The 22,225-nt window shown below is 35.8% G+C and overlaps 1 protein-coding gene across 8 annotated transcripts in view; it reads left to right on the top strand.

Annotated features, from left to right (window-relative positions):
* DACH1 (dachshund family transcription factor 1) overlaps positions 1-22,225 on the top strand; it is a 365,083-nt gene that overhangs the window by 231,444 nt on the left and 111,414 nt on the right. For 4 of the 8 annotated variants that reach the window (XM_065055365.1, XM_065055384.1, XM_065055373.1 and 1 more), the window contains exons 4-5: positions 12,325-12,480; positions 13,025-13,197. In XM_065055365.1, coding sequence (XP_064911437.1) covers positions 12,325-12,480; positions 13,025-13,197 — 329 coding nt within the window. The remainder of the gene's footprint in view (positions 1-12,324; positions 12,481-13,024; positions 13,198-22,225) is intronic. The other 4 variants (XM_065055411.1, XM_065055430.1, XM_065055401.1 and 1 more) reach the window with 1 other exon arrangement.

Genomic DNA, 22,225 nt, shown 5'->3' with positions numbered 1-22,225 from the left:
GATTTGTGTGTATATTTATGTCTTCATGATTTAAAGTAAGAAATGCAGCTTTTACTGTAAACCACTAGTCATTATATTATTTTTGACAATATACTAGACAGATTGTTTGCAAAAACAAAGCTTTTTTTTAAAAAAAGTTCCAGTTCATTTTAAAGAGACAGAACTCTTAAATCAGAATTTTAAATTTTTTACAATTTAGAAAACAGACACAAATTTTGTATCATTTTTCCTCAAGCATCACAAAAACTTCTGGCTCTTGTCCAATATTTCCATTCAAGGTCTATGCCTAAACATTTTTCAATCTAAAACTAATGTGTTTTTTTTTTCTTTTTACTTAAGCAGTGTGTATTACAAAGGATTAGTTCACTTATATTTTCTTATATTCAAGACAGATTACAAGTTTAACAACACATCAAGCACAATTTTTTCTCTTTGCACATGCAAAGAGGAAGAGACCTCTTGGCCCTGTTGAGATGCACTTAAAAGACATTCATGAGAGCATTCTCAGAGGAGTTTCATACACAAGGAAATGACATGGTTTTACAGTCCCGTACTTTGGAAGAATCTGCTGTGGCTTGTCTTTACACCGTGATGGACAAAGTGGAGGTTGGGTTGTGCTGAAGGTGGACAGAGAGTCGTGGTTATGATGACCTGACATTTTTGATTTATGAGTGATAGTCCCAGAAGACCAATCCCACAACATCAGACTGTCCCAGCAACAAAAACGTATTCTTGACTCTGCTTTGTCTCATTTTGTCTCAATAAAAGCCAAGGTGCAGACCTAGAGGCCTCTTCTCAGTATTGTAACAGGGGCGTGATGCAACATGCTTCCCTGCTTTTGAGCAGACAGCATCGTAGTTCCTTGCCTTACACTAACAAAATGCTTGTGGTAGAAGCTAATGGTTTTCAGAATTGTCCATTCAACAACATGCCTAGCGCAAAGATTTACTTCCAGATCCATCTCATCTGACACGAGGTAGCTAAAAATTAGCAATGCAGACTTCTCTATAGGCCATAATGTTCCGTAATGATGGGTTGTATGCAGTGAAGCACTCTGCCAGTTCCATTGTGGTAGAACCATTTCAAGAAACTTTCAGGTGTCTGGCCAGCATAATGAAATCCAGACAACCAGCTGAGGTGTTTTCATGTGGTTTTGAGAAACTTAGGATGAATGGTGATCTGGTACTGAGCTGGACAATGTAACAACGCCTTGTTTGTAGGGCTTAAGTCTGAGAGACTTAACATGGAGAAACATCTTTATCCATTTGGTGTGCAGAGGATCAGATACATGATGCTGAGGAGGCACCTAGTGATGATCTTGAAAGCGTATTGTTTTGATATAACAGCCGCTAGTTATACACTGGTCAAGAAACTTCTCCAGAAAGCAAGAGACGTTGGAATAGAGGTTATCTTTGTCAACATTGTACCCAGAGTTCTGACCTTAAGAATATTTTAACTAATTGAATCAAAGCAGGATGAAGAAAAAATACTGTTTTGTCTCTCCTATGAGTGTACCTATTGTCTCTCCTGTTACGTACCTCCCCTCTGACCAACAGAATTATTGGTCATGAAGAAAGATTGATGGCGCTAGGAAACAGAATAAGACGTGTGGTTATGTATTTTCCTCACCACTGAGCAACTCTGCCATCCTGATTTTTACTAGATGAGATGGATCTGGGTATATATATTCCCTTGCCAGGAATTTTGTCTATGACACAAAGTTAGACCTGTTGTTTAAAGGAAAATTAAAAGCTGCTTGCTATCCTGCATGAATTGCGTTAATATAAGATACTAACATGATCAGAATGACTGTAAGTTCATGTGGGGTTGGTGAAGTTAAGAGTACTAAATCTTGGTATAGCAGTTTAGGAGAACTTTCTTGTCCTAGAACTATTACAGAAGAATAAAAAGGAGAAAACTCGAAAGCCAATATTGAATAAACTAACAGACTATCATTTAGTGGCAATAGGCTTTTGTATCAAATACTGGCTTGACTCTTTAGTCTCTTCCACAATAGGTGAAAATTTTGCCACTAGAAATGGCTCTTGGTAACTAGTCCAGACCCCCTGCAAAGGAAAGAAAAATAAGTATTTTGTTTTAAATAACTTAAAGTGATGTCTTTCCATTTTAATAGCAAAACAAAAATAACAAAATTAATTAGAACGTAGTTACACCCCTCCACAAAATCACAAAAATGCAAGAAAATATTTAAGAAATTTACTAAGATATATGCAATTCATATTCCTACACTCTTAATCCAATTTCATACTTTTAGATGCCTTTGCATTAAAATTTTGATCATTTTTTGTAAGACTCCAGCCAGAAAAACAGTAGCAGTTTTGAGTGGGGTAGGGGATCATTATATCAATAGAAAAATGTTGGTAGACTAGGTCTCAAAGAGAAAATGATCTTTTTTTTGTGTGTGTAAACAGCAGCAACTGTGAGATGCAATTAAAACAGAATAGACATTTATCTATAGATCTCCCTTACTGAGTGGAATTCCTTAGTCTTTTGTGTGTGTATACTTACAATTTCTTACAGTATTTTCACACTGTAAGCCCTTTGAGGCCAGGACTGTTCACCTGCTCTAACTATCACGTTTTATTACTACTACTGTTACGACTAGTCATAGTAGTTGTCATTTTTGTCATCCTTGTCCTGAGAAAACAATAAATCATGTGCAGAACAGTTTCAGAAGTCCAGAAAAAAAGGTTCAGGTTCCATGAAATCTTGGATAAGATTTCCTTCTTTAAGTTACACAATCATCTGCCTTGGGACATGGAAATACAGAAAAAACCCTAAAGGCTTAACAGCACAATGAAGTTACTGTAGCATAATGAAGTACTGGATAACAGCTCAGCTGTAATAATGATTCTTAGTCTGTGGCAAACATGATAATATATGTGTTAAACCTTGATGAAGGAAGCATGATTCATGGTATGGTTTCGTTTGCTAAGCTGAGCAGGCTGGATTTTGAGCTGGCTGACATATATGCTCTGCATACAACACTAAGTGTATGAAAAGAAGACACTTTAAGTACATTTCTAGCTGACATTTTGTTTTATCATTTGTGTATTTGTGTGTGTGACACAAAGGTAGAGATGTACACAGGGACACATACATACGTGTTCAAAGAACACTGAAGTTGTGAAGTTGTGTATCTGAAAGCTAGGAAAAGGGCATTTTTAATAATGATAATGACTATTATTATCATCTTCAGCATCACTGGATTCCTTTGAGACTATGTGTGAGACTAGGTGTGAGACTATGACATGATGCAAATTGACAAGACTAAATAAAAGTTAGAGACTATATCAGGATGGTCATGAGAGAGCTAAAGCAAAACCATATACGTGCTTCCCAAGGGAGGAGGCGTTTACTCTGTGAGCCTCAGAGCTCATGCGTTCTGGCTTTCCTGCAGCAGTTTTCTAGTGTAGAAGAGACACAGCATCGATGAGGAAACCTCTGTTCGTGGGGTAAGTTGTGTCCAGCCCCACACGTCACATCAAGCCAACTTGTGGGGAAACACGGATCTCCTTTTCCTTGAATGGGAAGCTCAGCCATGTGCTCCGGCGAGAGTCTGGAACTTGTTGCAGTTGTTGGGGTTTCATGGAGACAACTTGTGGTTGTTTTCTCAGAGAGCACAGAGATGTAATTGCAAGGAGACCTTGCTATCAAATGTGCTTAAGACTGGATATTAATCTGTTTATTAATAAGGTCTGATTTTTGGTAATTGAGCCTTGTTTTCTAAGAAAACAGCTAAAAAAATCAATGAGAAAAAATCTGCAGAATAATGTTTAAGAAACTATTCTGTGTGCAATCTTTTAGAGCCTATGTACTGTTAAGACTTTGTGCTGAAATGGAAATATTCCTGTTCAGTTCAGCATTATTTCTTTTTAATCATCAATAAACATGATTACCTGTAATATGTCAACCTCCCTACTTTGCATTTTCATCCTGGCTGCATCTTTTTTCTGAACAGACTGAAAATGAGTTGACAGAGGCCTTCTTGCTTTTAATTTCAATACTTCAGACTCAATGTATCTTGCATCTCTTGTTTTTCCATATTGTAACACAGCTGAAACATGTGGGGCAAAATGTGGTCAAAGTAGTGTTATGTATCTTTCTGGTTATAGAAGACATTAGGAAACTTGAATTTCTCACTTTATGCACTTCATGAATATTTTTTGTGTGTCAGTATATTTACTGAGAATTTTCTGTTTTGGTTTTTTTTTTTTTCTGTTTTTTTTTGTATTACAGGACTACTAGCTGTACTGGGGTAATAATTATTATTTTTTAAAACTTCTGGGGTTATTTGAGAGAAGTCTTTAGTAAAGATAAAGAAAAGCCAGAGGGCAAGTTGCCAAATAGATATGTGGTGTATTGCTTTGGTTTGCCCTTTTTTAAAAATTTATTTTGCCTTTTACCAAAGAATTAGACACTGTAAAACTCAGATTAGAGGTAGCAAGAGTCAGCACACACCACTGAGGGATCCCTCAGTCCAATGCAGATGTTAAGCACAGGCTTCCATCCGAATGCATGTTCTCTGCAAGGCTCAGACAGAATCACAGTTCTGTTACTCAGAAGCTCAAACTGCATCTTTCTCCTCAGACAAGTTTCTGGACCTGTCTGTTTTAGTTTGCACTGTACTAAAATGAAGCCTGTTATATTGAGCCTGATATATATACACAATTGCATACAATGAGAATATTTAGTAATGTATCCATTATCTATTCAATGTGAGTTTTTTATAAACAGGCACATACAGCAATAATAAAGATGTTCACTAAAGAATTTTTTATGTTTATTGTGTTGAAAAAGAGGTAAAGAAAATGTAAGTTTTTTGCCGATTTTGGTTGACTACTAGTAGCTCATCCATTTCAAAGTTATAAAAACTCTGTATCAAGGGACTAGCTATGATTCTAGCTTTGTGCTCTGCTCTGCAGTTAATGTATTTGCTCAGGTGTACCTGACAGTAAAATGCTTTCCAGTTATTATTTTCCTGAATACAGTCCATACAACTACATCTAATTTTTTATTTCTTGATGATGTCACAAATTTACTTGTCTAAATTGCACTCTTATCTTATAACATCATATAACCATAAAAATAAACTGTGTATTATCTATGAAATGAGCCCAAATTAGGTGTTTGTTAAAGGAAACAAATGGAAAGTCTATTTTTAGGTAAATGTCACACAGCCTGTAACTGAGTTGCTGAGCTTTCACTTGCGTTGGACAGTTTCATTATTCATTAAATTGAATTTTAAAAAGCTTTTCTTGTGTTAATCTTTCTGGTGAAATAATGAAGGATTAGTATAAAACATTACATAAATATTTCCTGGGACTCAGTATCACTGTAAAAAAAAATCCTTTCCCTTAGAAGTTTGTATAAATTCAGTATTTTCTGATTAATGATTAAGCATATACTCTGATTTTCATCATGTAGAATTCCATCTTATTTTTTGGAATTACCAGTTTGTACTGCAGTTTTTCTTTATTAGAACATAAATACAAAAGGGGTGAATAAAGTGGGTGCAAGTCTGGCTTACAGTGCAAAGTGCATTTATCGTTTCTCTGCCATTGCCAAGGAAAACCTATGCAATACAATTAAGACAGTGAATGAAGCAGTCGACATGACTGAGGCTAAAATATCTTTACAGATTGCCACTGTTGTCTGCAAAGAAACCATATGTGATTTCAAAGGTTCTCTTGGCTTCTCCTTTATATATTTCTGTGGAAAAATGTTTATCAAAGAATAGTCTTTTTTTTTTTTCTTTTCCAGAATTTACTGCTATACATGTTTATGCTCCATCATGATAATAGTGGAACTATAGATACAGACCCATAAGCCCACTATGTTAGAGAAAATTATAGAAAACCTTCAATTATCAGGCCACATTTCTCATGGTCTATTTAAGAGCATAAGCATGATTATATAACCATAAAATAACAAGGCAATGCTTTGTGAGGAGGAAAAAAAAATTAAAAATGCTTATGTAGGGCAGAGTACAAAGTGTTCCAGAGATATCTTGGGAAACTTATTATTTTCCTATGTCACAGTACTTTGTGATCTCAGAAGAGGTAGTAATACTTTGTTTTTCAAGTATCAATAATCTGAGACAGATACTGTTTACATATGGCAAAGGTCTTTTTGCTTTTAATGGTACAGCAGTAACATAGAAGTCTTACAAAAGTGCCTTTATCTATAGATGTCTGTCCTCTGTACAGTCTCACAACTTTCATATATTGTACATAAATACTACAGCTGATTTCGGGGGTTGAATTATACAAAAATGGAATTGTGAATTTATAGTAATTCAAAGTCTAAAGCAACAGGATTTGATTTAGACAGTTTTATGAAGAGGTTTCCTCACTGTCAGGATGCTGAGATTACCAACTTTTAGCACACTGATTATGCATATTTTCCATTGGACATAAATAGCCTAGATAGTGAATAGTCCACTTCAGAAAAATGAGCCACCACAGCTGATACTGATGCTTTGTTTGGTAATTGTTGCTGAGAGACAAATTGTTTCAGCAAACACAGAAGATAACGGCAAGATTAGGGGAGTGAAAGAAGATCAGTAGTACATGAAAAGAAAAAAAAAGTTGGTGATTTGAGTTGTTAGTAGAAGCTCAAGCTCTTTCTTGTGTTTTTGCCATGTGATTTTGCTTGTGTATGTAATGTTACATGAAGCCATTCCTGAGCCAAGGCTGGGATTCACTCGCCTAAAGGCAAGCTTGTTCCCTGGGATGCCATAAAATATCCAAGTTATCGACATGAAGGGAAGGGGAAGAAGACCTGAGGGACTGGCACATTGACTAATTTTAATTTCTAAAATCCACCTATAACACCAGAAAGTTTGGTTTAGTTGCCTAGAAATAAGAAAGTGCTACTACCTGAGATACCCTCAAGAATCCTGCCTGATCTCCATCTCCAGATGGCCATGACATCTCCCAAAGGTGCTGCGTTGTACTCACCAACCCTGTAAGACATGTCTCAGATTATTTGGGCCATCTGAGGTGATGTGTGTTCATGCGTTTGTGTCTGGGAGAGGGGTCGCTGTGGTCCATGGAACCAGGAGATGCAGATTCAGCTGCCACAAGATGGGTCTGTCTCTCACAGAGGGAGCTCCACAGTTCTCCAGAGCCTCTTGGGCACGTCCCTGTTGACTCTCATGGGAACTAAACTGCTCCGCTCACGTTGTGGGGACCTAAATTTAGGCAAGTTGAGTTGCACTGGGGACAGAATGAGAAAAGAAAATTAGTAAGATGTGACTCTGAAAAATGAATCTGATACGTTCAGATCAGAGTTTGTTTGCGAGGCTGACATTGTATGGTCTCCTTTTCTGCTTCATTTTCTTCTTCTTATCTGCATTACCTTCCAGTCCAGAATGGTTTTCATTTATTGTTACCATCCCAAGCTACCTAATTGTGCTACTAATGAATACAAATAATCCAGGCATCAGGCTTTTACAGACCCATGCCAGTGTACAAATAATGGTTTGTTGTGTAACCGCTGATCACGGGAGAAGGTAACTCACATTATGGAAAATATGTGCTGGAGTGTTGCTGATGGGGAAAACACTGAATTCTGTAGTCCACATTTTAAATTATCAAAATATATTGTTGTTTTGGTTCCATCAGGTTGTCCGTGGTGAGTAAATGTGAGACAAGCTGAACTCAGTTTTTAAACTGGTGTACTTACATTTGGAACTTCAATTTCCAATTTTTCAGTGCTCATATCATCACTATCGCACATGAAATATGTAGTTGGCTAACAAATTGCTTATTCAAGTGCATATATATGAGGTTTGAGCACTCAACATTAAGCATCTGCATCTCAAAATTGGATCCCTTGTGCTTGAAAGCCTTGAAAATGCTACTCTATGGTCAACCTGGTGCAGCATCAATTGAAATGCTGTTTGAATGCAATGTAGAGCTTCCAATTGCTGCTTCAGAAAGTGTTATGCTGAATCTGGAACACTTTGCATAATTTAATTAATTATGCCACTAAAAACTGATTTTCTCTCAATTTAAAGCAAACAGCTTTTATGAGGGTGAACTGCAGCACCCAGGGATATCAGGTGTCCAAGCTTTTAATCCTATTACAAAGACTTGACAGCCACTGATGGGAACTGGAAAAACATAAGCCTCCAGCAGGGCAACAAGTGAAGAGGACGAAGGCAACAGATTTTTTAATACTCTTCGAAACCACTGTATGCATTAAATCACAATCAAATGTAAAAAGTGACAGAACTGGTAGCTAGCACTTATGTGTGCAGACGGTGAGTAGTGTCTAAGGAATAACACTTATTTTCGCTTTGACATTAATGAAAATAACTGTTTCCTCTAAGAGGAAAATCGTTCCGCTTAACTAACGTAAGAAAAACACAGCAAATGGCCAAGGCTATTTGTATCTGTGTCTGTCCACTTAAAGTGTTCAGGAGTGCACCAGCCTGTAGTTTGAAAGTGGTTTCTAATGTTATGGATTGGATTCTGTCTATGAATCATTTTAGTTGTAAACAAATCTTGACAGACAATGCCAGACTACAAGTATTAAAGAATCTGTCACTGACTAAATGCTAGCCTCGATAACTTCGCTTTCTGAAGCTTGTCTTCTCTCTTCTAATTTATTATTGGGTTTGATATCACTCTGAAACAATAGACAGCATAATTTTGAGGCAGAAGGGAGTGCTGATTTAGAAGAGCTCTAATTTCTGAGCCACGTAAGCGGTGCCGTAATTGACAGTCTATGAGTGACCGTACAAAATTCTGTGGCCAGGTTAGGAACGGTCACAGCAGAATCGACTCCATCTCCATATCGAACATCAGCATGTAACAGGAAATTAACTGTAGTGTAGCAGATCTTGCTAATAAACAGGGAAAATACCTTGTTACTGGGAATTCAACTGCCCTATAAAATGCAAAAATCTTCCTTGTCTATAATATTAATAAATAGTCATATAATTACTAATACATATTTGTGTAATCTATGTATGCCTTTACATATATGACATATGGATGTCGTGTTTTGATGGGGAAGTATAAAACAATAAGCTTAAAGGATTTATCAAATGATGATCTTGTTAAGAATATTATAACTTTACATGTAAATTAGAGAATTTTACCCCAAGTATAAAATACATTTTACAAACATAGCTTTTTCTATCTCAGTTTTTTTATAAAGAAGAGAAAATAAATGTCCCAAACCAAATTTTTAGTTAATGGTGAAGGCAGGAGAGTTTGTAGATAAAAAAAACACAAACAAAACACACCAAAAACAAACAAACAAAAACGAAAAAAACACAAAACAAAACAAAACAAAAACTATAAAAACCCCAAGTAATTCTGGGCCAGATTCATCTTACTTAAGCCATTTAAGTCTAAGCCATTTGTAAAAGCTTCTTTTGCAGTTACTGTGCAGACGAAGGCATTCTCGGAGGCTGTTCACTCCATTTTTCTCTTGTGGTCTTTCCCTCTTCATTTCCTTTGGGCATTACCTGGTCACCAGGCAGCGCTGAGTCCCAGTGCAATCACAGTCGTGCTAAACCAGCCAGTGTAGGGACCAGCATAGGAGCCTTTGCTGCCTCCCCGTTAGCCACAGCAGGACAGACGGCAGCACAACCAGCAAGAAACTAGAGCAAGATGGACAAAGTGGTGTGTGCTCTGCTGCCAGGCCTGCCAGAACGAAGTTTTGTCATCAGCCTTTCTTAACAGAAGCAAAAAATTAAGATTGAGCATGTTCCTGCTTAGGGTTTCACAAGGTTGTGTTTTAATGGAGCTCTAAGTACCATAAAACAGCTTTATTAATCTATGGGCACATGCCCTAAGATGGGCTCAATGACCATTTGGAACTACCTGTTTTTCTGTGTTGAATATGCATCAACACCTACATTTTTGGCTAAAATTAAATGAGATGAACTCACTTTTTGTTTTTAACTCTCATTTCCATGGTCATATTTCTTAACGAAAGGATATAAGTGAGTCACACAGAATCACAGAATGTTAGGGATTGGAAGGGACCTTGAAAGACCATCTAGTCCAGTCCCCCTGCCAGAGCAGGAACACCCAGATGAGGTTAAACAGGAATGTGTCCAGGCGGGTCTTGAATGTCCCAGAGAAGGAGACTCCACGACCTTGCTGGGCAGCCTGTCCCAGTGCTCTGTCACCCTCACCGTGAAGAAGTTTCTTCTCAAAATTAAATGAAACCTCCTGTGTTCCAGTTTGTACACATTGCCACTTGTTCTATCATTCATTGTCACCGTGAAGAACCTGGCTCCATCCTCGCGACACTCTGTCTTTACGTATTTATAAACATTAATAATGTCACCCCTCAGTCTTCTCCAAGCTAAAGAGACCCAGCTCCCCCAGCCTTTCCTCACTCGGGAGATGCTCCGCTCTCTTAATCATCTTTGTGGCTCTACTGTGAGAAGTATATGTCACAGTGGCAAAAAGCAGAAAATTGGAGAAAAGAAAACTAATAAAAAAATATTTTTCCAGCTCAGGTTTATCTCCTTCAATTACATATGTGTTTGAAAGTCGGTTCATGTTTTATTAAGAGTCTCTGAGTTCTCAAATACAAGAAAACACGTTCACTTCTCAGAGGTGATGAGATTCAGATCAGGTATTAACCAGCTTAGCTATGTACACTGCATAAAGGTTATGACAATTTCTTGTAAAATAATAAAAGTATCTCATATAATTGATTCTTTTCATTGTTTCATAAAATTGCTTTGTTTGATTGCGAGAGAGTTTGGACTGAATTTTCATTACCTACTTCTGAACAATTTATACTAGGACTGAGACAGTATTGAGCTAATGAGTTAGAATTTATATTGAGCCTTAACTGTCTTCATGAAGTAACTAGGGAAAGAAAATCATGGCAATAATGGAGTATTTTTCATTATAAACTGTGTTGTACAGCTTTTACAGTCAGGTTTTTAATAGATCTAGAGAAATTAAATTGGAATTCTACCAACTTTTGTGCTTTTGTCAACCCACAAAAACGATGTTAAGAAATGTCAAGACTAATGTGCTAATACTGTTTCTACTGAATTAAGGAGGAGGTGGTATTAGTCCTTTTGTTTTTTAGGCCTTGTTGTTCATTAAGTAGTAAGATGTATATAGAAGAACATTTAGAAATATGCACTTAATGGTAATCCCTAATACTAAATAGAAATTGAGTATAGAGTAAATAGGTCTTGTCTTACGTTATCCTAAAGTCCTTATCAAGAGAAATTCTTATGAAAATAGTAGAACCTTTCAAAGTCAGGAGGGTGAAGTTGTACCCTATATGAAAAAGGAAGCAATGGTATATTGCTGATGTGTATATTAATACTGCTGAGAATGCATGCATATATACATATTTATTAATATATGCAAGCGTTGTTTATTGATTGTATATGGTAAACTCATACAATGAGTGTATAGATAACTTTGTATGCATAAGCATACATATATAGCATACATATATTCAATCTCAGCATGATGCATAAATATGCCCCATGAATAATATAAGTTACCAGACTGGAAGATTTTAAACTTTTAATTATATATAAATGTACAAATTAATAATGTTATATGAATTTTTAGTACTGTCCTTTAATTGCATTCTTCTGTTTAATTCTGTGGATACTTTTTACAAGAAGGTCTGCAATAGTGAAAAAGGGTATTTCCGAAATATATGAATTACTGCTCATCTCAACACTTAATTGTTCACATTCTTCCTTGCTGTTAGTTCATTCCTCTACCAGAAGACTGCAGGAATTGCTTAATAATCCCTCACATTTTAATTATTAATTAAGAATATGAAATAAAAATTGAATATACAAAATAGAATCATCAGCCAAGCACATATACATGCATGTTGGTGCCCTCAATAAATTAAATTTTTAGTGACTTCATGTAATGTTTATTTATTCACAAATACAAGAAGAAATTAAGGTAGCTTAAATTTTAATTGGTGTAACAGGCAATATTCTTTTTTTAGACATTTTACAGGCAAAAATATTGTCTTATGTATAAAACAAATGCCGTATACAGTTTTGCTTGCTAAGAATGGCGAAAGTATGTGTAAAATTATGCATCAAACACAAACTTATTGTAACTGAGCACAGCTATAATTCTTTTAGGTTTGTGTTCTAAGTCTTAACTTTAAAAAAGTTATCCATATGTATCTTTTTCAGAGGCCAAACCCATATATTAAAAAAAATAAAAATCACTTGCAAAAAAGGTTAGATGGCTGACCTTGACTGCAAATTCAGACATTGAAAATTTGGAGTCTTCCTTCACCCAAATAATACATATTCATTCCCCACAGGCAGCAGTGATGGTTCTTGGGATAAAGAAAAACTTCAGTCTCCCCCAACCCAAGGATCACAGGCCTCTGTTAACCACCCCAACTTGCCTGGACAGCATAATGTTCCAGTTAGCCATCCTCTCAACCCTCTGCAACAGAACCACCTTCTGCCAAATGGTACGGGTTGACATCTTTCAGCACTAACATCAGCAGTTTTCCAATTCCTGTCTTAATTTTGTGTTTTATATAAATAGGGCATGAAAAATCAAAGATGTGGGGAATACTGGAATGCTTCCTGTAAAGTATTAAGCAGGGAAAGTGGAGACTGTGAAGAACAAATACATATGCAACAAAATTGATACTGAAAATAACTGCTAACCTGTGCATCAGTGACCTAATAATGCATTGCTAAAGCACCTTACAGCAAATATTACAAAAGATAATAAACAGCCATTGTTTAGCAATGATACCATACATTACACTGATATGAACAAACTAAGAGGTCTAATAGCCTCTCCTTGTGGCTAGAAACCCTCCATGGTTGCTAGTGATTTACCCATGCATATCCCAGAAGAGAACTGACACACAGCTGCTTTGTCCTGCAATGTCAACCATCTTGTCACCCATCACTTGAATATAGTCCATCAGGAGGAAAAAAAGACAATGTTTTAAAAAAATGCATAAACATATTTCTTTTTTTTTTTTTTTTAATCCCCACTAGGGTTGGAACTTCCTTTTATGATGATGCCTCACCCGTTAATTCCCGTGAGCCTACCTCCAGCATCTGTCACCATGGCAATGAGCCAGATGAATCACCTTAGTACCATCGCCAACATGGCGGCAGCAGCACAAGTGCAGAGTCCTCCATCCAGAGTCGAGACATCTGTTATCAAGGTAACTATATACATATATATGAAAATATGTAAATCTTCTATCACAATTATAATAGAATGATAAGGGTGGGTGAGTGTCAGATGTTTTAAGGTAAGTCATAAAGTCAATATATACAAGAAGCTGTTGTAGCTCTGGTAACACAGTAGGCTGCTGGTGGCCAGTGTTAGCTTCTTCTGAGTTCTCTTCCTCCCCTAAATTTCTATTAAGACAATGCTCAAGTTGAAACATTTTGATACAGAATACACAGTTTTCTGATTTTTCATATTCTGTAATCTAGCAGCAATATTCCTCAGGATATCAAGGAAGAAATTATTCCTTTCTTAAATTAGAAGGGACTGTTCTTCCAACTTTTAAATCTAAGCATCTGAACTGAAATTATCTAAAGAAGGCTGAAAGGCTTGCTACTTTGCCTCTGCAGAACCTAAATTGCCAAATCCTGGAACAAAATGGTATGAAATTGCACAGAACAGGCCCAGTGATCTGCAGGCCAGAACTGTAGTATTGTAGAGTTATCTCCAAATATCTGATATCTGAAGTTGTCTACCCATTTTTGTTTGCAGCCTGTAACTCAACTAAACTGGTTACAGAGGTACTTAACAGAGGCATGGATTCTTCTTCTGACTGAAGATGATCTGTTTTCATTATAAAGACGTTTCTCCCTTACCACTAGATATTTATAATTTGTTTTGGCATTTATTCAGTTATCTACATTGTACCTGTTATCCTTCTTTAGTTCTTATTTATGAGATAAAGAAAGTACAAAAAGTTTTTACTTTTATGTAATAGTTGTATGCTAGAAATAGACATGCAAAGAGACAAGGGTATTTGATATTTTAGGGCTACCTTGAAAACCTGTCCATTAATGCAGTTCCCTTGACAAAAAAATGAGTGAACTTAAAATCTTGTGGACATTCAAATCAAGAGCCACAAAAGTTTTGAAATTCGTGATGATTTAGGCAGAGTGAAGAGGTCTGACTTTATTGAGATATGCAACATACTTGGGCTCCTCACCTCTTTAAGTTAACAAGCCCAGAATCATAAAGAACAATTCAGTTAAAAGTCAACAACTCTATGTTGCTAGGGTTCTAGAAGAATATGGTCTGGTGATCTAATTTAAGTATCTGCAGTTTCAAATGTAAGATCTCCTTTGGAGACCTTCAGTGTAATCCCTTTCTCACCTTTGATGATATGGAGACTTAAAAGATTGGTTTGGAAATTGTTTCTTTAGGTGCTATGTCAGCAAGGCTGGATTCCACCTTTAATGTCCATCTTGCCCATATATTGGGAATACAAATACTCAGCTGCTGTTCAATTACACAGTGATTTTTGCATCTTTGTTTTTCTATTTTCACGTGATCAGAATTTAGTAAGAGTTGCATGATACTAAAGTTTTCAGCACCATATATGATGCTGTATTTAATTCTAAATTTATTTTCTTAATTGGAACAGTCACCACTAGTATTTACAAAAGTATCTAAAAAATGAAGATTGGGATTGAGCACATTCTAAACAACACTCAGAAAGCATAAAATACTGTGGCAGCAAAACTTCGTTTTCACTATTTTCCTGCTATTTTCTCTTGTTTTGTTTTCTGTGAGCTATTTGATTTCATATGTAAGAGTACAAAATACAACCTTCACGAGCATTGGTAACTTTCTCTTCCTAAACTTTGACAAGCTGATTTCTAGCTTGTGGAGTTGCTTTACAAGCTAGTTCTAGCTATTAAAGTTACCTAAGTTACTGTGGCGGACATTTAAATATGTCTATGGGCGCGTACCCCAATGTGACCTCTCTGTGATCTTTGTCTCCAGTCACCAAAATCAAGTACATTTGTAGTAGAGCGTAGCTCCTAGGGTGTGGAAAAACCGTTTCTTTTAGTGGAAAGTAGGTCGTGGTGTATTCATATTTCTCACTCCATTATGGGAACTTTGCTGGACCCAGAAAGCACCCAACTAAGAAGTACTTCTGGCTCATCTGATCTAAACCCCTCTAGCAGATTTAAAAGTATTGGACTGTGAAAGGGAGACTCTGTCATCATGTAACTATGTATATTATTTTTACCACAGGCAGGATCATATCATAAAATTTTCCTTATCTCAGAGTTTCTTAACTTCTTAACAAGTTCGTTCTTGTAGTTCATCTAGTTGGAATGGTAGTTTCATTATAGTCTAAGTCAAGATTTTGAAAGTACCTAGCAATTTTCGTTCTCTGTTTGAAACATTTAGCAGCGCTTTGTAACTGGAAAATCATTTTTCAAAATCTTGCTTATTTAAGCATTTGTTTGTATTAATAATCTCCACTATTTATCTCTGTCACTTCTGAAATTTGAACTATCCCATATTCATGCTAATAAAAACTTCATCATAGCTGCCAACTTTTGTGCAGATCTTGGCATAATATCTTCTGCAAGGTATTTAACAAACCAGATTTTGTGTTCCCATCACGTTTGCACGTAACCATGAATTAAAAAGATATGGATTTACAATGAAGTGTTTTTAAGTAGCCAAATTAACCTAAATTCCATTTAGAAAAGTGTGCTCACTCAAGTGTGAAATACAGATTTTTTGAAGTTTGCACGATTTAAGTTAGGGTTTGGGACATTTAGGAAGAACTTGATGGAGATACCACCTAAGTGCTGCCATGCTTTCTTTGGTCCAGGCCTGTAACGTATTGCTCACAATACATTTGTACTACAGGTACGTACATAAATACAAGTGTTAATCTGACATCCAAAACTCACTTCTAAATGTCAGATTTTGCTGCACATAGTTATTTCAACAATACTGTAAGGGGTTAGGAATATTCTCTTACAGGACTTTCATACTCTTTCCTCTAGTCCCTTTGTGTTACAATGTATGTTTAGATTTCTGTCTTCTGTTTTTTTCTATGGCAGATGAATATGGTCATGTAGATAGCGATAGCACGGCCAAGTAATTAGGTTCCTATTTTTAAATACTGAACAGGATTTAAACCTAAACCCCAGCAACATAAAAGCATGAGGACATTGTTAGGGGGATTTTCTTTCCATAAGCATGGACATAACGTCACTGCCAATTTACCTGTTTCTCACTAGGCATAGTCAGAGGCTGTGATTTTAGTGTCCATTGAATTATATGCACTGAGCAGTTGAGCAGGAAACTCTCTAATCAGCATAGTTTTTGAACCTTGCTCTGGCAATGTAAAGATTATGAATAATAACTTATACTACAATCAAAATAAATATCTTAGAGAATAGATGTAAGTGAGGAGGTCAAACCTCCTTTTTCTTTTACGGGGATGGATAAATAGTGCAGTTGCTCTGTTTCACTAAACTGTTTGTTATTAGAATCCTATCTTCCTTTCTTGCTATGTTTTTAGACTTTTTGGTTTTGTTTTCTTTATCTTCTGGCTCATTTTTTAACCCTACTTTTACTTAAAGTGACAGTGTTTCCAGAAGCTGATTTGAAAAGTTTGTGAATTGCTCATCTTGGAGTTCATCATTGTAACCTGAAATGACGGCATAGGTTGAGACTAGAGTATAAGATGTTTACAAGTATAAACTCTGCTTCGAAGTTAGGAGACCTGTGAGAAATTTAAACTCTGAAAAATAAATCAGTAGAAACCTTATCTAATTAAGTAACAAAGAACAAAATTAAGTCTTAGAAAGTCCGAGTCTTGAGATTATAAACAATCTGGTTCACTGGACAGAAGAACTGCCTTTGTCAACAGTGCCATAGTAGATGACTTGCTGACCTTTCCTTCCAATTCACCGAATTCACAGTTAGCGCTGTTATCTTTAAACTCACAAAGCTTCAAATGCCTTTCTATTACTGGGCAATATTTCATTTCTTTGTGATAAGAAGTTGGAATAAAGCTGAGATCATGTACTAACCAAACATTTTATCCTGCTATGCTCAGGAGATGAGACAAAGACAAAATTACACGGGAAGCCTTACAAAGCAACACTTTAGATTTGGCAGTGAACTTTGAGCTCTAAAATCTTCAGAATTATATTTCAGAAGAGTGTTGTGCCCTTTTGAACATGAGACAAACATTAGATGTCTTTTTGTAATGGAATGTTTAGATATATGAGTTGGATGAATAAGAGGAGAGCAACAACAAGCAGGGACAGCAGATTGTGACAGCAATGAATTGCAGTGAGTGTGACAGCTGTGACCTGGGGATGCTTTAGACATGAGGTGGCTTTCATCACCTGCCCATGGTTTCAAAGGCTCAGCTTGTTAGCAGTTTCATTACATCATTTTTTTTTCCCTCAGTAGAGAGATACACAAAAATATAAAGGACATACTTCATATTAATAGCAACTTGAAATAATTCAACATTGTACAGGTTAGAAGAGAGCAGCATGCCAGAATGAAAAATATGCACTGTATCCATATGATGTTAATAATACTTATAGAAAAAATTAAGAATAAAGCAGAAGAAACAAACACCTCCAGCTGGAAAAGTGACCAGTGACACAGTAGTTTCCCGCTGCATATTAAATACATGAGACTAAATTTTGCTAATTGTCTAAATATATCACAGTACTGGTTGCATTATACTTGTCTATACAGTTGCATCTTCCTGTTATCGAGTAGAAGAGATATACTGTTAGTTTATTTAACTAAGGTAGCTGCTGACAATTTTTTTTGAAGTAACTGAGTTTATAGGCCTATTCTGACATTAAATTTTATTTTAATTTTCATTCACTTCTTCATTTTTTCATGGGAAATATGTGTGTGTTCTTGCTGATGCAATTTAACGTTCCTATATTTTTTTGCCTATAGTTATTGCCAGAAAGTCCGAATAGTAAACAAAGAGGAGAAATATGGCACTGCCATACACAAATGGTGGAACAGAGCACATCTAAATGACTCATGTCAGTGGTGGTGAGCAAGTTCAGAGTGTGGACCTGAAAGGAAACAAACTCTGAGCGTAAAATGAGAAAGTTGATGGAACAAGTGGGCAACAAATAAAGGGACTGTAGAAGCTTCAACTTAAGTCTTCCATAACTGCTATGTGAGCAGCTTTGAGTTTAGTGCAGACTTTTAATACCAAAAGATATCAACCACCATAAGATGTTTCAGTGTAGAAGAGTTTACTAATAACTTATTTTCCAGTTATGGAAGTTATTAACTTTTTATAGATTAGATAAATTATTTCTCAAAAGTGGTTGGCATACCCTCCTGTAGAGACAGGAGCCATAGGAAGAACCTTGAAAGTACAATTAGAAATCCTAGATAGAAAGCCCTTCCACTTTGCTGCTATTACAACAAAGGAAAATTTTTCTGTACTATAAACCTGAGAACACTACCAGAATCAGATATTACTGTACAATCTTTAGATATGTGCCTGCCTTCACTCATTGAGTAAAATTAAATCCAAAGCCTGTGTTACAGGACTCTCACTGAATTTCAAAAGACATAGGACTAATAGAAAATACCATCACATGTTGTATTTTACCATGAAACTCCTACCTCATTCAGTAAATGCTTAGTTACTCCATATTTGATTTCTTTTTAAATCTTGCTTGATTTCTTTTTAAGTCTTGCCCAGCTCATTTAACTTATGTTATCTGAATCCTGTGTTGAATGCAAAAGTGTTCTATGGACACTTCTGTGCCTTACAGATTATTCAAACAGTGGTGGATACGTGTTTGTACCAGCCCTATGGAGCTGGCTGTGCTCTACTCATTTTACTGAAAGGGAATGAGAAATTCTATCACAAATTGGCAGAAATGCCTTTTTTGGACGCATAACCTGAAAAATGCCTGACTTTTAAGATAACCTATTATTTCTACAGACATTTGTTCATTCAAAACAGAAACTTGGACATTACAGTGATTTTCTTGAATGCGTGGAAAAATAACACTACACACAGGTGCATTAAGAGTGAAGCTACTTTCATTTCCTCATTATCTGATACATGAAGTAAAATCCAGTTTTCTTCTTTGTATAAGGAGAAATTTGATTTAATACAAAACATTTTAATAGGAAAAATAATTAAAATAAATATTCTAGAATAAAAAAGACTATTTATCTGCTCCTAAAACATCAATTTTTACATAGTGTCAAAGCAAAGATGATATACCTAAAAAGTTAGAAGTCTATTATAAACCAAATTAATCTTTCATTTTCTTTTTATCGTAACTGCAGAATATATGATATCTTAAAACTATTTGTATGAACTTACACATAACAGAGAGAATGTCCAGGTTAGTCAAAGTAACTTTTATTTATTTATTTATGTTAATATAAATATGTATGTCCACATTTCTGTTTCTTCCTTTAACTTGAGAAAATCTTAGGTCAAAGTGTAGCTCAACTACTTTATTATGGCTTAATCATCTTGATATTAGAGGACACTGTGTCCCACCTCATTAATTAGTTATATCTATATAATTAAAATTATTTATTTTAACTTTTAATAGAGATGTTTTATAATGATCTTAGAGGATGGTTACTGTATATCTGGTAGGTTGCAACTTGGAATAATGTACTTTTTTAATAATATGGGATCTTATTTGTTTTAAAACGTGAGTTTCTGAGGTGCAGTTTGAAGCTAACAGCAGCCATACGCTCAAATGAATTAATTTATGTCATGTAAAATAGATATCTAGAGATAACACATGACACAGAGAAGGTAGTACAAATTTTTCTGTTGGGCAATTTGCATATTCACATGTGTAACAGGGGACTATGTATGTGGTGTAAGATTAATTTGATGCCAAATGGCCATGAGGCCAGGTACAATGGATGAGATTCATTTTGCTGTCTTCTAGGGCATAATTCATTCGGCCTATTTTAGGTAGTTACTTTAGAGTGAGGTGAATTGTACTTTGGAAACATAAATGTATGGGTAAAAAATGAGCCCAGGGTGACTGGCTCAGGTGTAGACATTTGTACTGTGGACAACTACATTTGGGCAGATGAATTCTTGGTGTTTGGACGCACAGTTTGGATTGACTTAGAGAAGTGAATTCCCACTGCTGCTTCTTAGGCTTGAATGGTTGTTTTTCAAGTAAGATTAGATTTTCAAAAGAGGAGAGAAGCAAAAAAAATAAAGTCTGAACACTCTGTCCAAGTTGCCAATTAGAAATTGCTAACTCAATTTGAAGAGGGTTTTTTTTGCATGTCTATGTTTTTGCATGTCACATGAGGGTTTTTTGTATGCCTTAGAAGAAGTCCAAACATACATTGCCAGGGCAAAATATAATTTATAAATCCAATTGAAAGGATACACTCTAAAAAGAAGCGAGTCCAAAATAGTTGTCAGGACATTCTTATGAAAATCCACGAAATGCAGAATTCTGTATTGTGAGGCTCTGTGGCACTTCCAGGAATGATCCTGGTTTGTCATGATTCCAAACTGTCAACACCCTGGACACTGCTCTGCTTTCACTAGGTTAAAGTATTACTTGGGAGTCTCAAATTTTGCATTCCTGTCGTTTAACTGCTGCTGTTATTCCCAATAACTCTATACTAAACAGAGCAATAAAAATCAAGCAAATCCATAGTATTTTATGTGGATCTCTTTCTACATTTGGTGTTACCACTTATCGCTATTCTTGTGATGGGAACAGCAAGGTAGAATCAATGAAAAATTGCAGAGGTAAAAGTAAAAAGGAAATCAAATTAACTTAAACTGGTCCAAAAGATAAATAGGTTCAAGACATTTGCAAAGAGAGAAAAAAAGTCTTATGCAAGTATCAGGGATTATGTTCCTTATAAGAAATTTATCCACTATTTAAAACAGTAGTGGAATGTATGACAACACAAAACATTTGAACTCTTAGCTTTGATTGGGATTAAAAGCATGTCTATAAGAACAACATGAGGAAGATGACGTGTGCATCAGTGGGAAGTTAGCAAGGATTTTAGCAAGTTAGTGATGCTATGCAAATAAGGAAATAGAAATGAAAATTTATGACATTCAGTCAGTTTGATAACACACGTTTTATAGTAGTAATAGAGGAAGTTAGGAAATAATTATTAGCCCGTACACCTGGTAATTCTTAGGACTAAATGTTAATTTGGAGTCTCATAGTGTTTTAGGCTAAAGCTGAAGGAAAAATGAAACTGTAAAAGCAAAATGTCCTCTTTTCATGGAATGCAAAAGATAGCAAAGTGATTCATTTATTTCACTCATTCCACTAATGCAGTGTCAAATAGGTCTGCCATTTTACAGGAAAGCCATTCCTGGAATAGTTCTCACACAAGCTCAAAATAGTTCATAAGGAACTGAGGAGTAAGAAGTCTGGTTTTTTGGTCATTGTGAAAAAGATTATTATAATTTTATGATGAAAAGGATTGGAAGCCAGGTGCCTTCCCAGAAAGGTCGGAATATTATAAAACGTTCCTTATTAAAAGCCTCTTTAATTTTTTTTAACTTAAAAGTGTATGAAACAGTGTGTGTCCTTTCCCTAGTCTGAAGTTACCTAAACAATTGAAAAGCATGATGCTGAAAATCAGTGATTTTAGCCTCTGCGCTTCAATGACATAAAACGCAAATGTCCTTGAGAGTTTGTTCAACACCGAGGAGCATCATGATAGCTGAATAGTTTTAATAGCAATACACTTCTACAACATAGTCATATGTCTCGAACTCATTCTGTGACTAAAATTAAAGGATGACTAAGCCCAAGTCTTAGGGAGAAGGAAACCTAGAACAAAGGAAAAAGGTGAGACTGAAAATACCTGTAGGAGAGAAACATGTAGGAGATGAAGCTGTGCCTGCACTGGTTGGCCATTGGAATTAGGCATATTCACATTTTATCAGAAGGATTCTGGAATTTCATCACTAAAGAACAGGAATGGCAAAGAATAAGAGTGTTTGTGGAAAGACTGAGGTATTGAGAATCTAGAAGATACCACTTTCTTATCTATAGTCTTAGGAGCAGAAAAGTTAATCCTGCACATATTGCCCGAAATGTTTTCTTGTGGATAGTGATATAGGAAATATCCATCAAGTTTATGTTTTGGTAGGTTTTTGAGAAAGACTTTTGGTAATGAGGCACTTTTCAAACAACAAAAACAGGTTGCTCAAG

The sequence above is a fragment of the Columba livia genome, chromosome 1 (genome assembly GCF_036013475.1).
Source record: "Columba livia isolate bColLiv1 breed racing homer chromosome 1, bColLiv1.pat.W.v2, whole genome shotgun sequence".
NCBI classification, from domain to species: domain Eukaryota; kingdom Metazoa; phylum Chordata; class Aves; order Columbiformes; family Columbidae; genus Columba; species Columba livia.
Note: the sequence above shows the minus strand (reverse complement) of the source record. Positions and strands in the feature narration are given on the sequence as shown.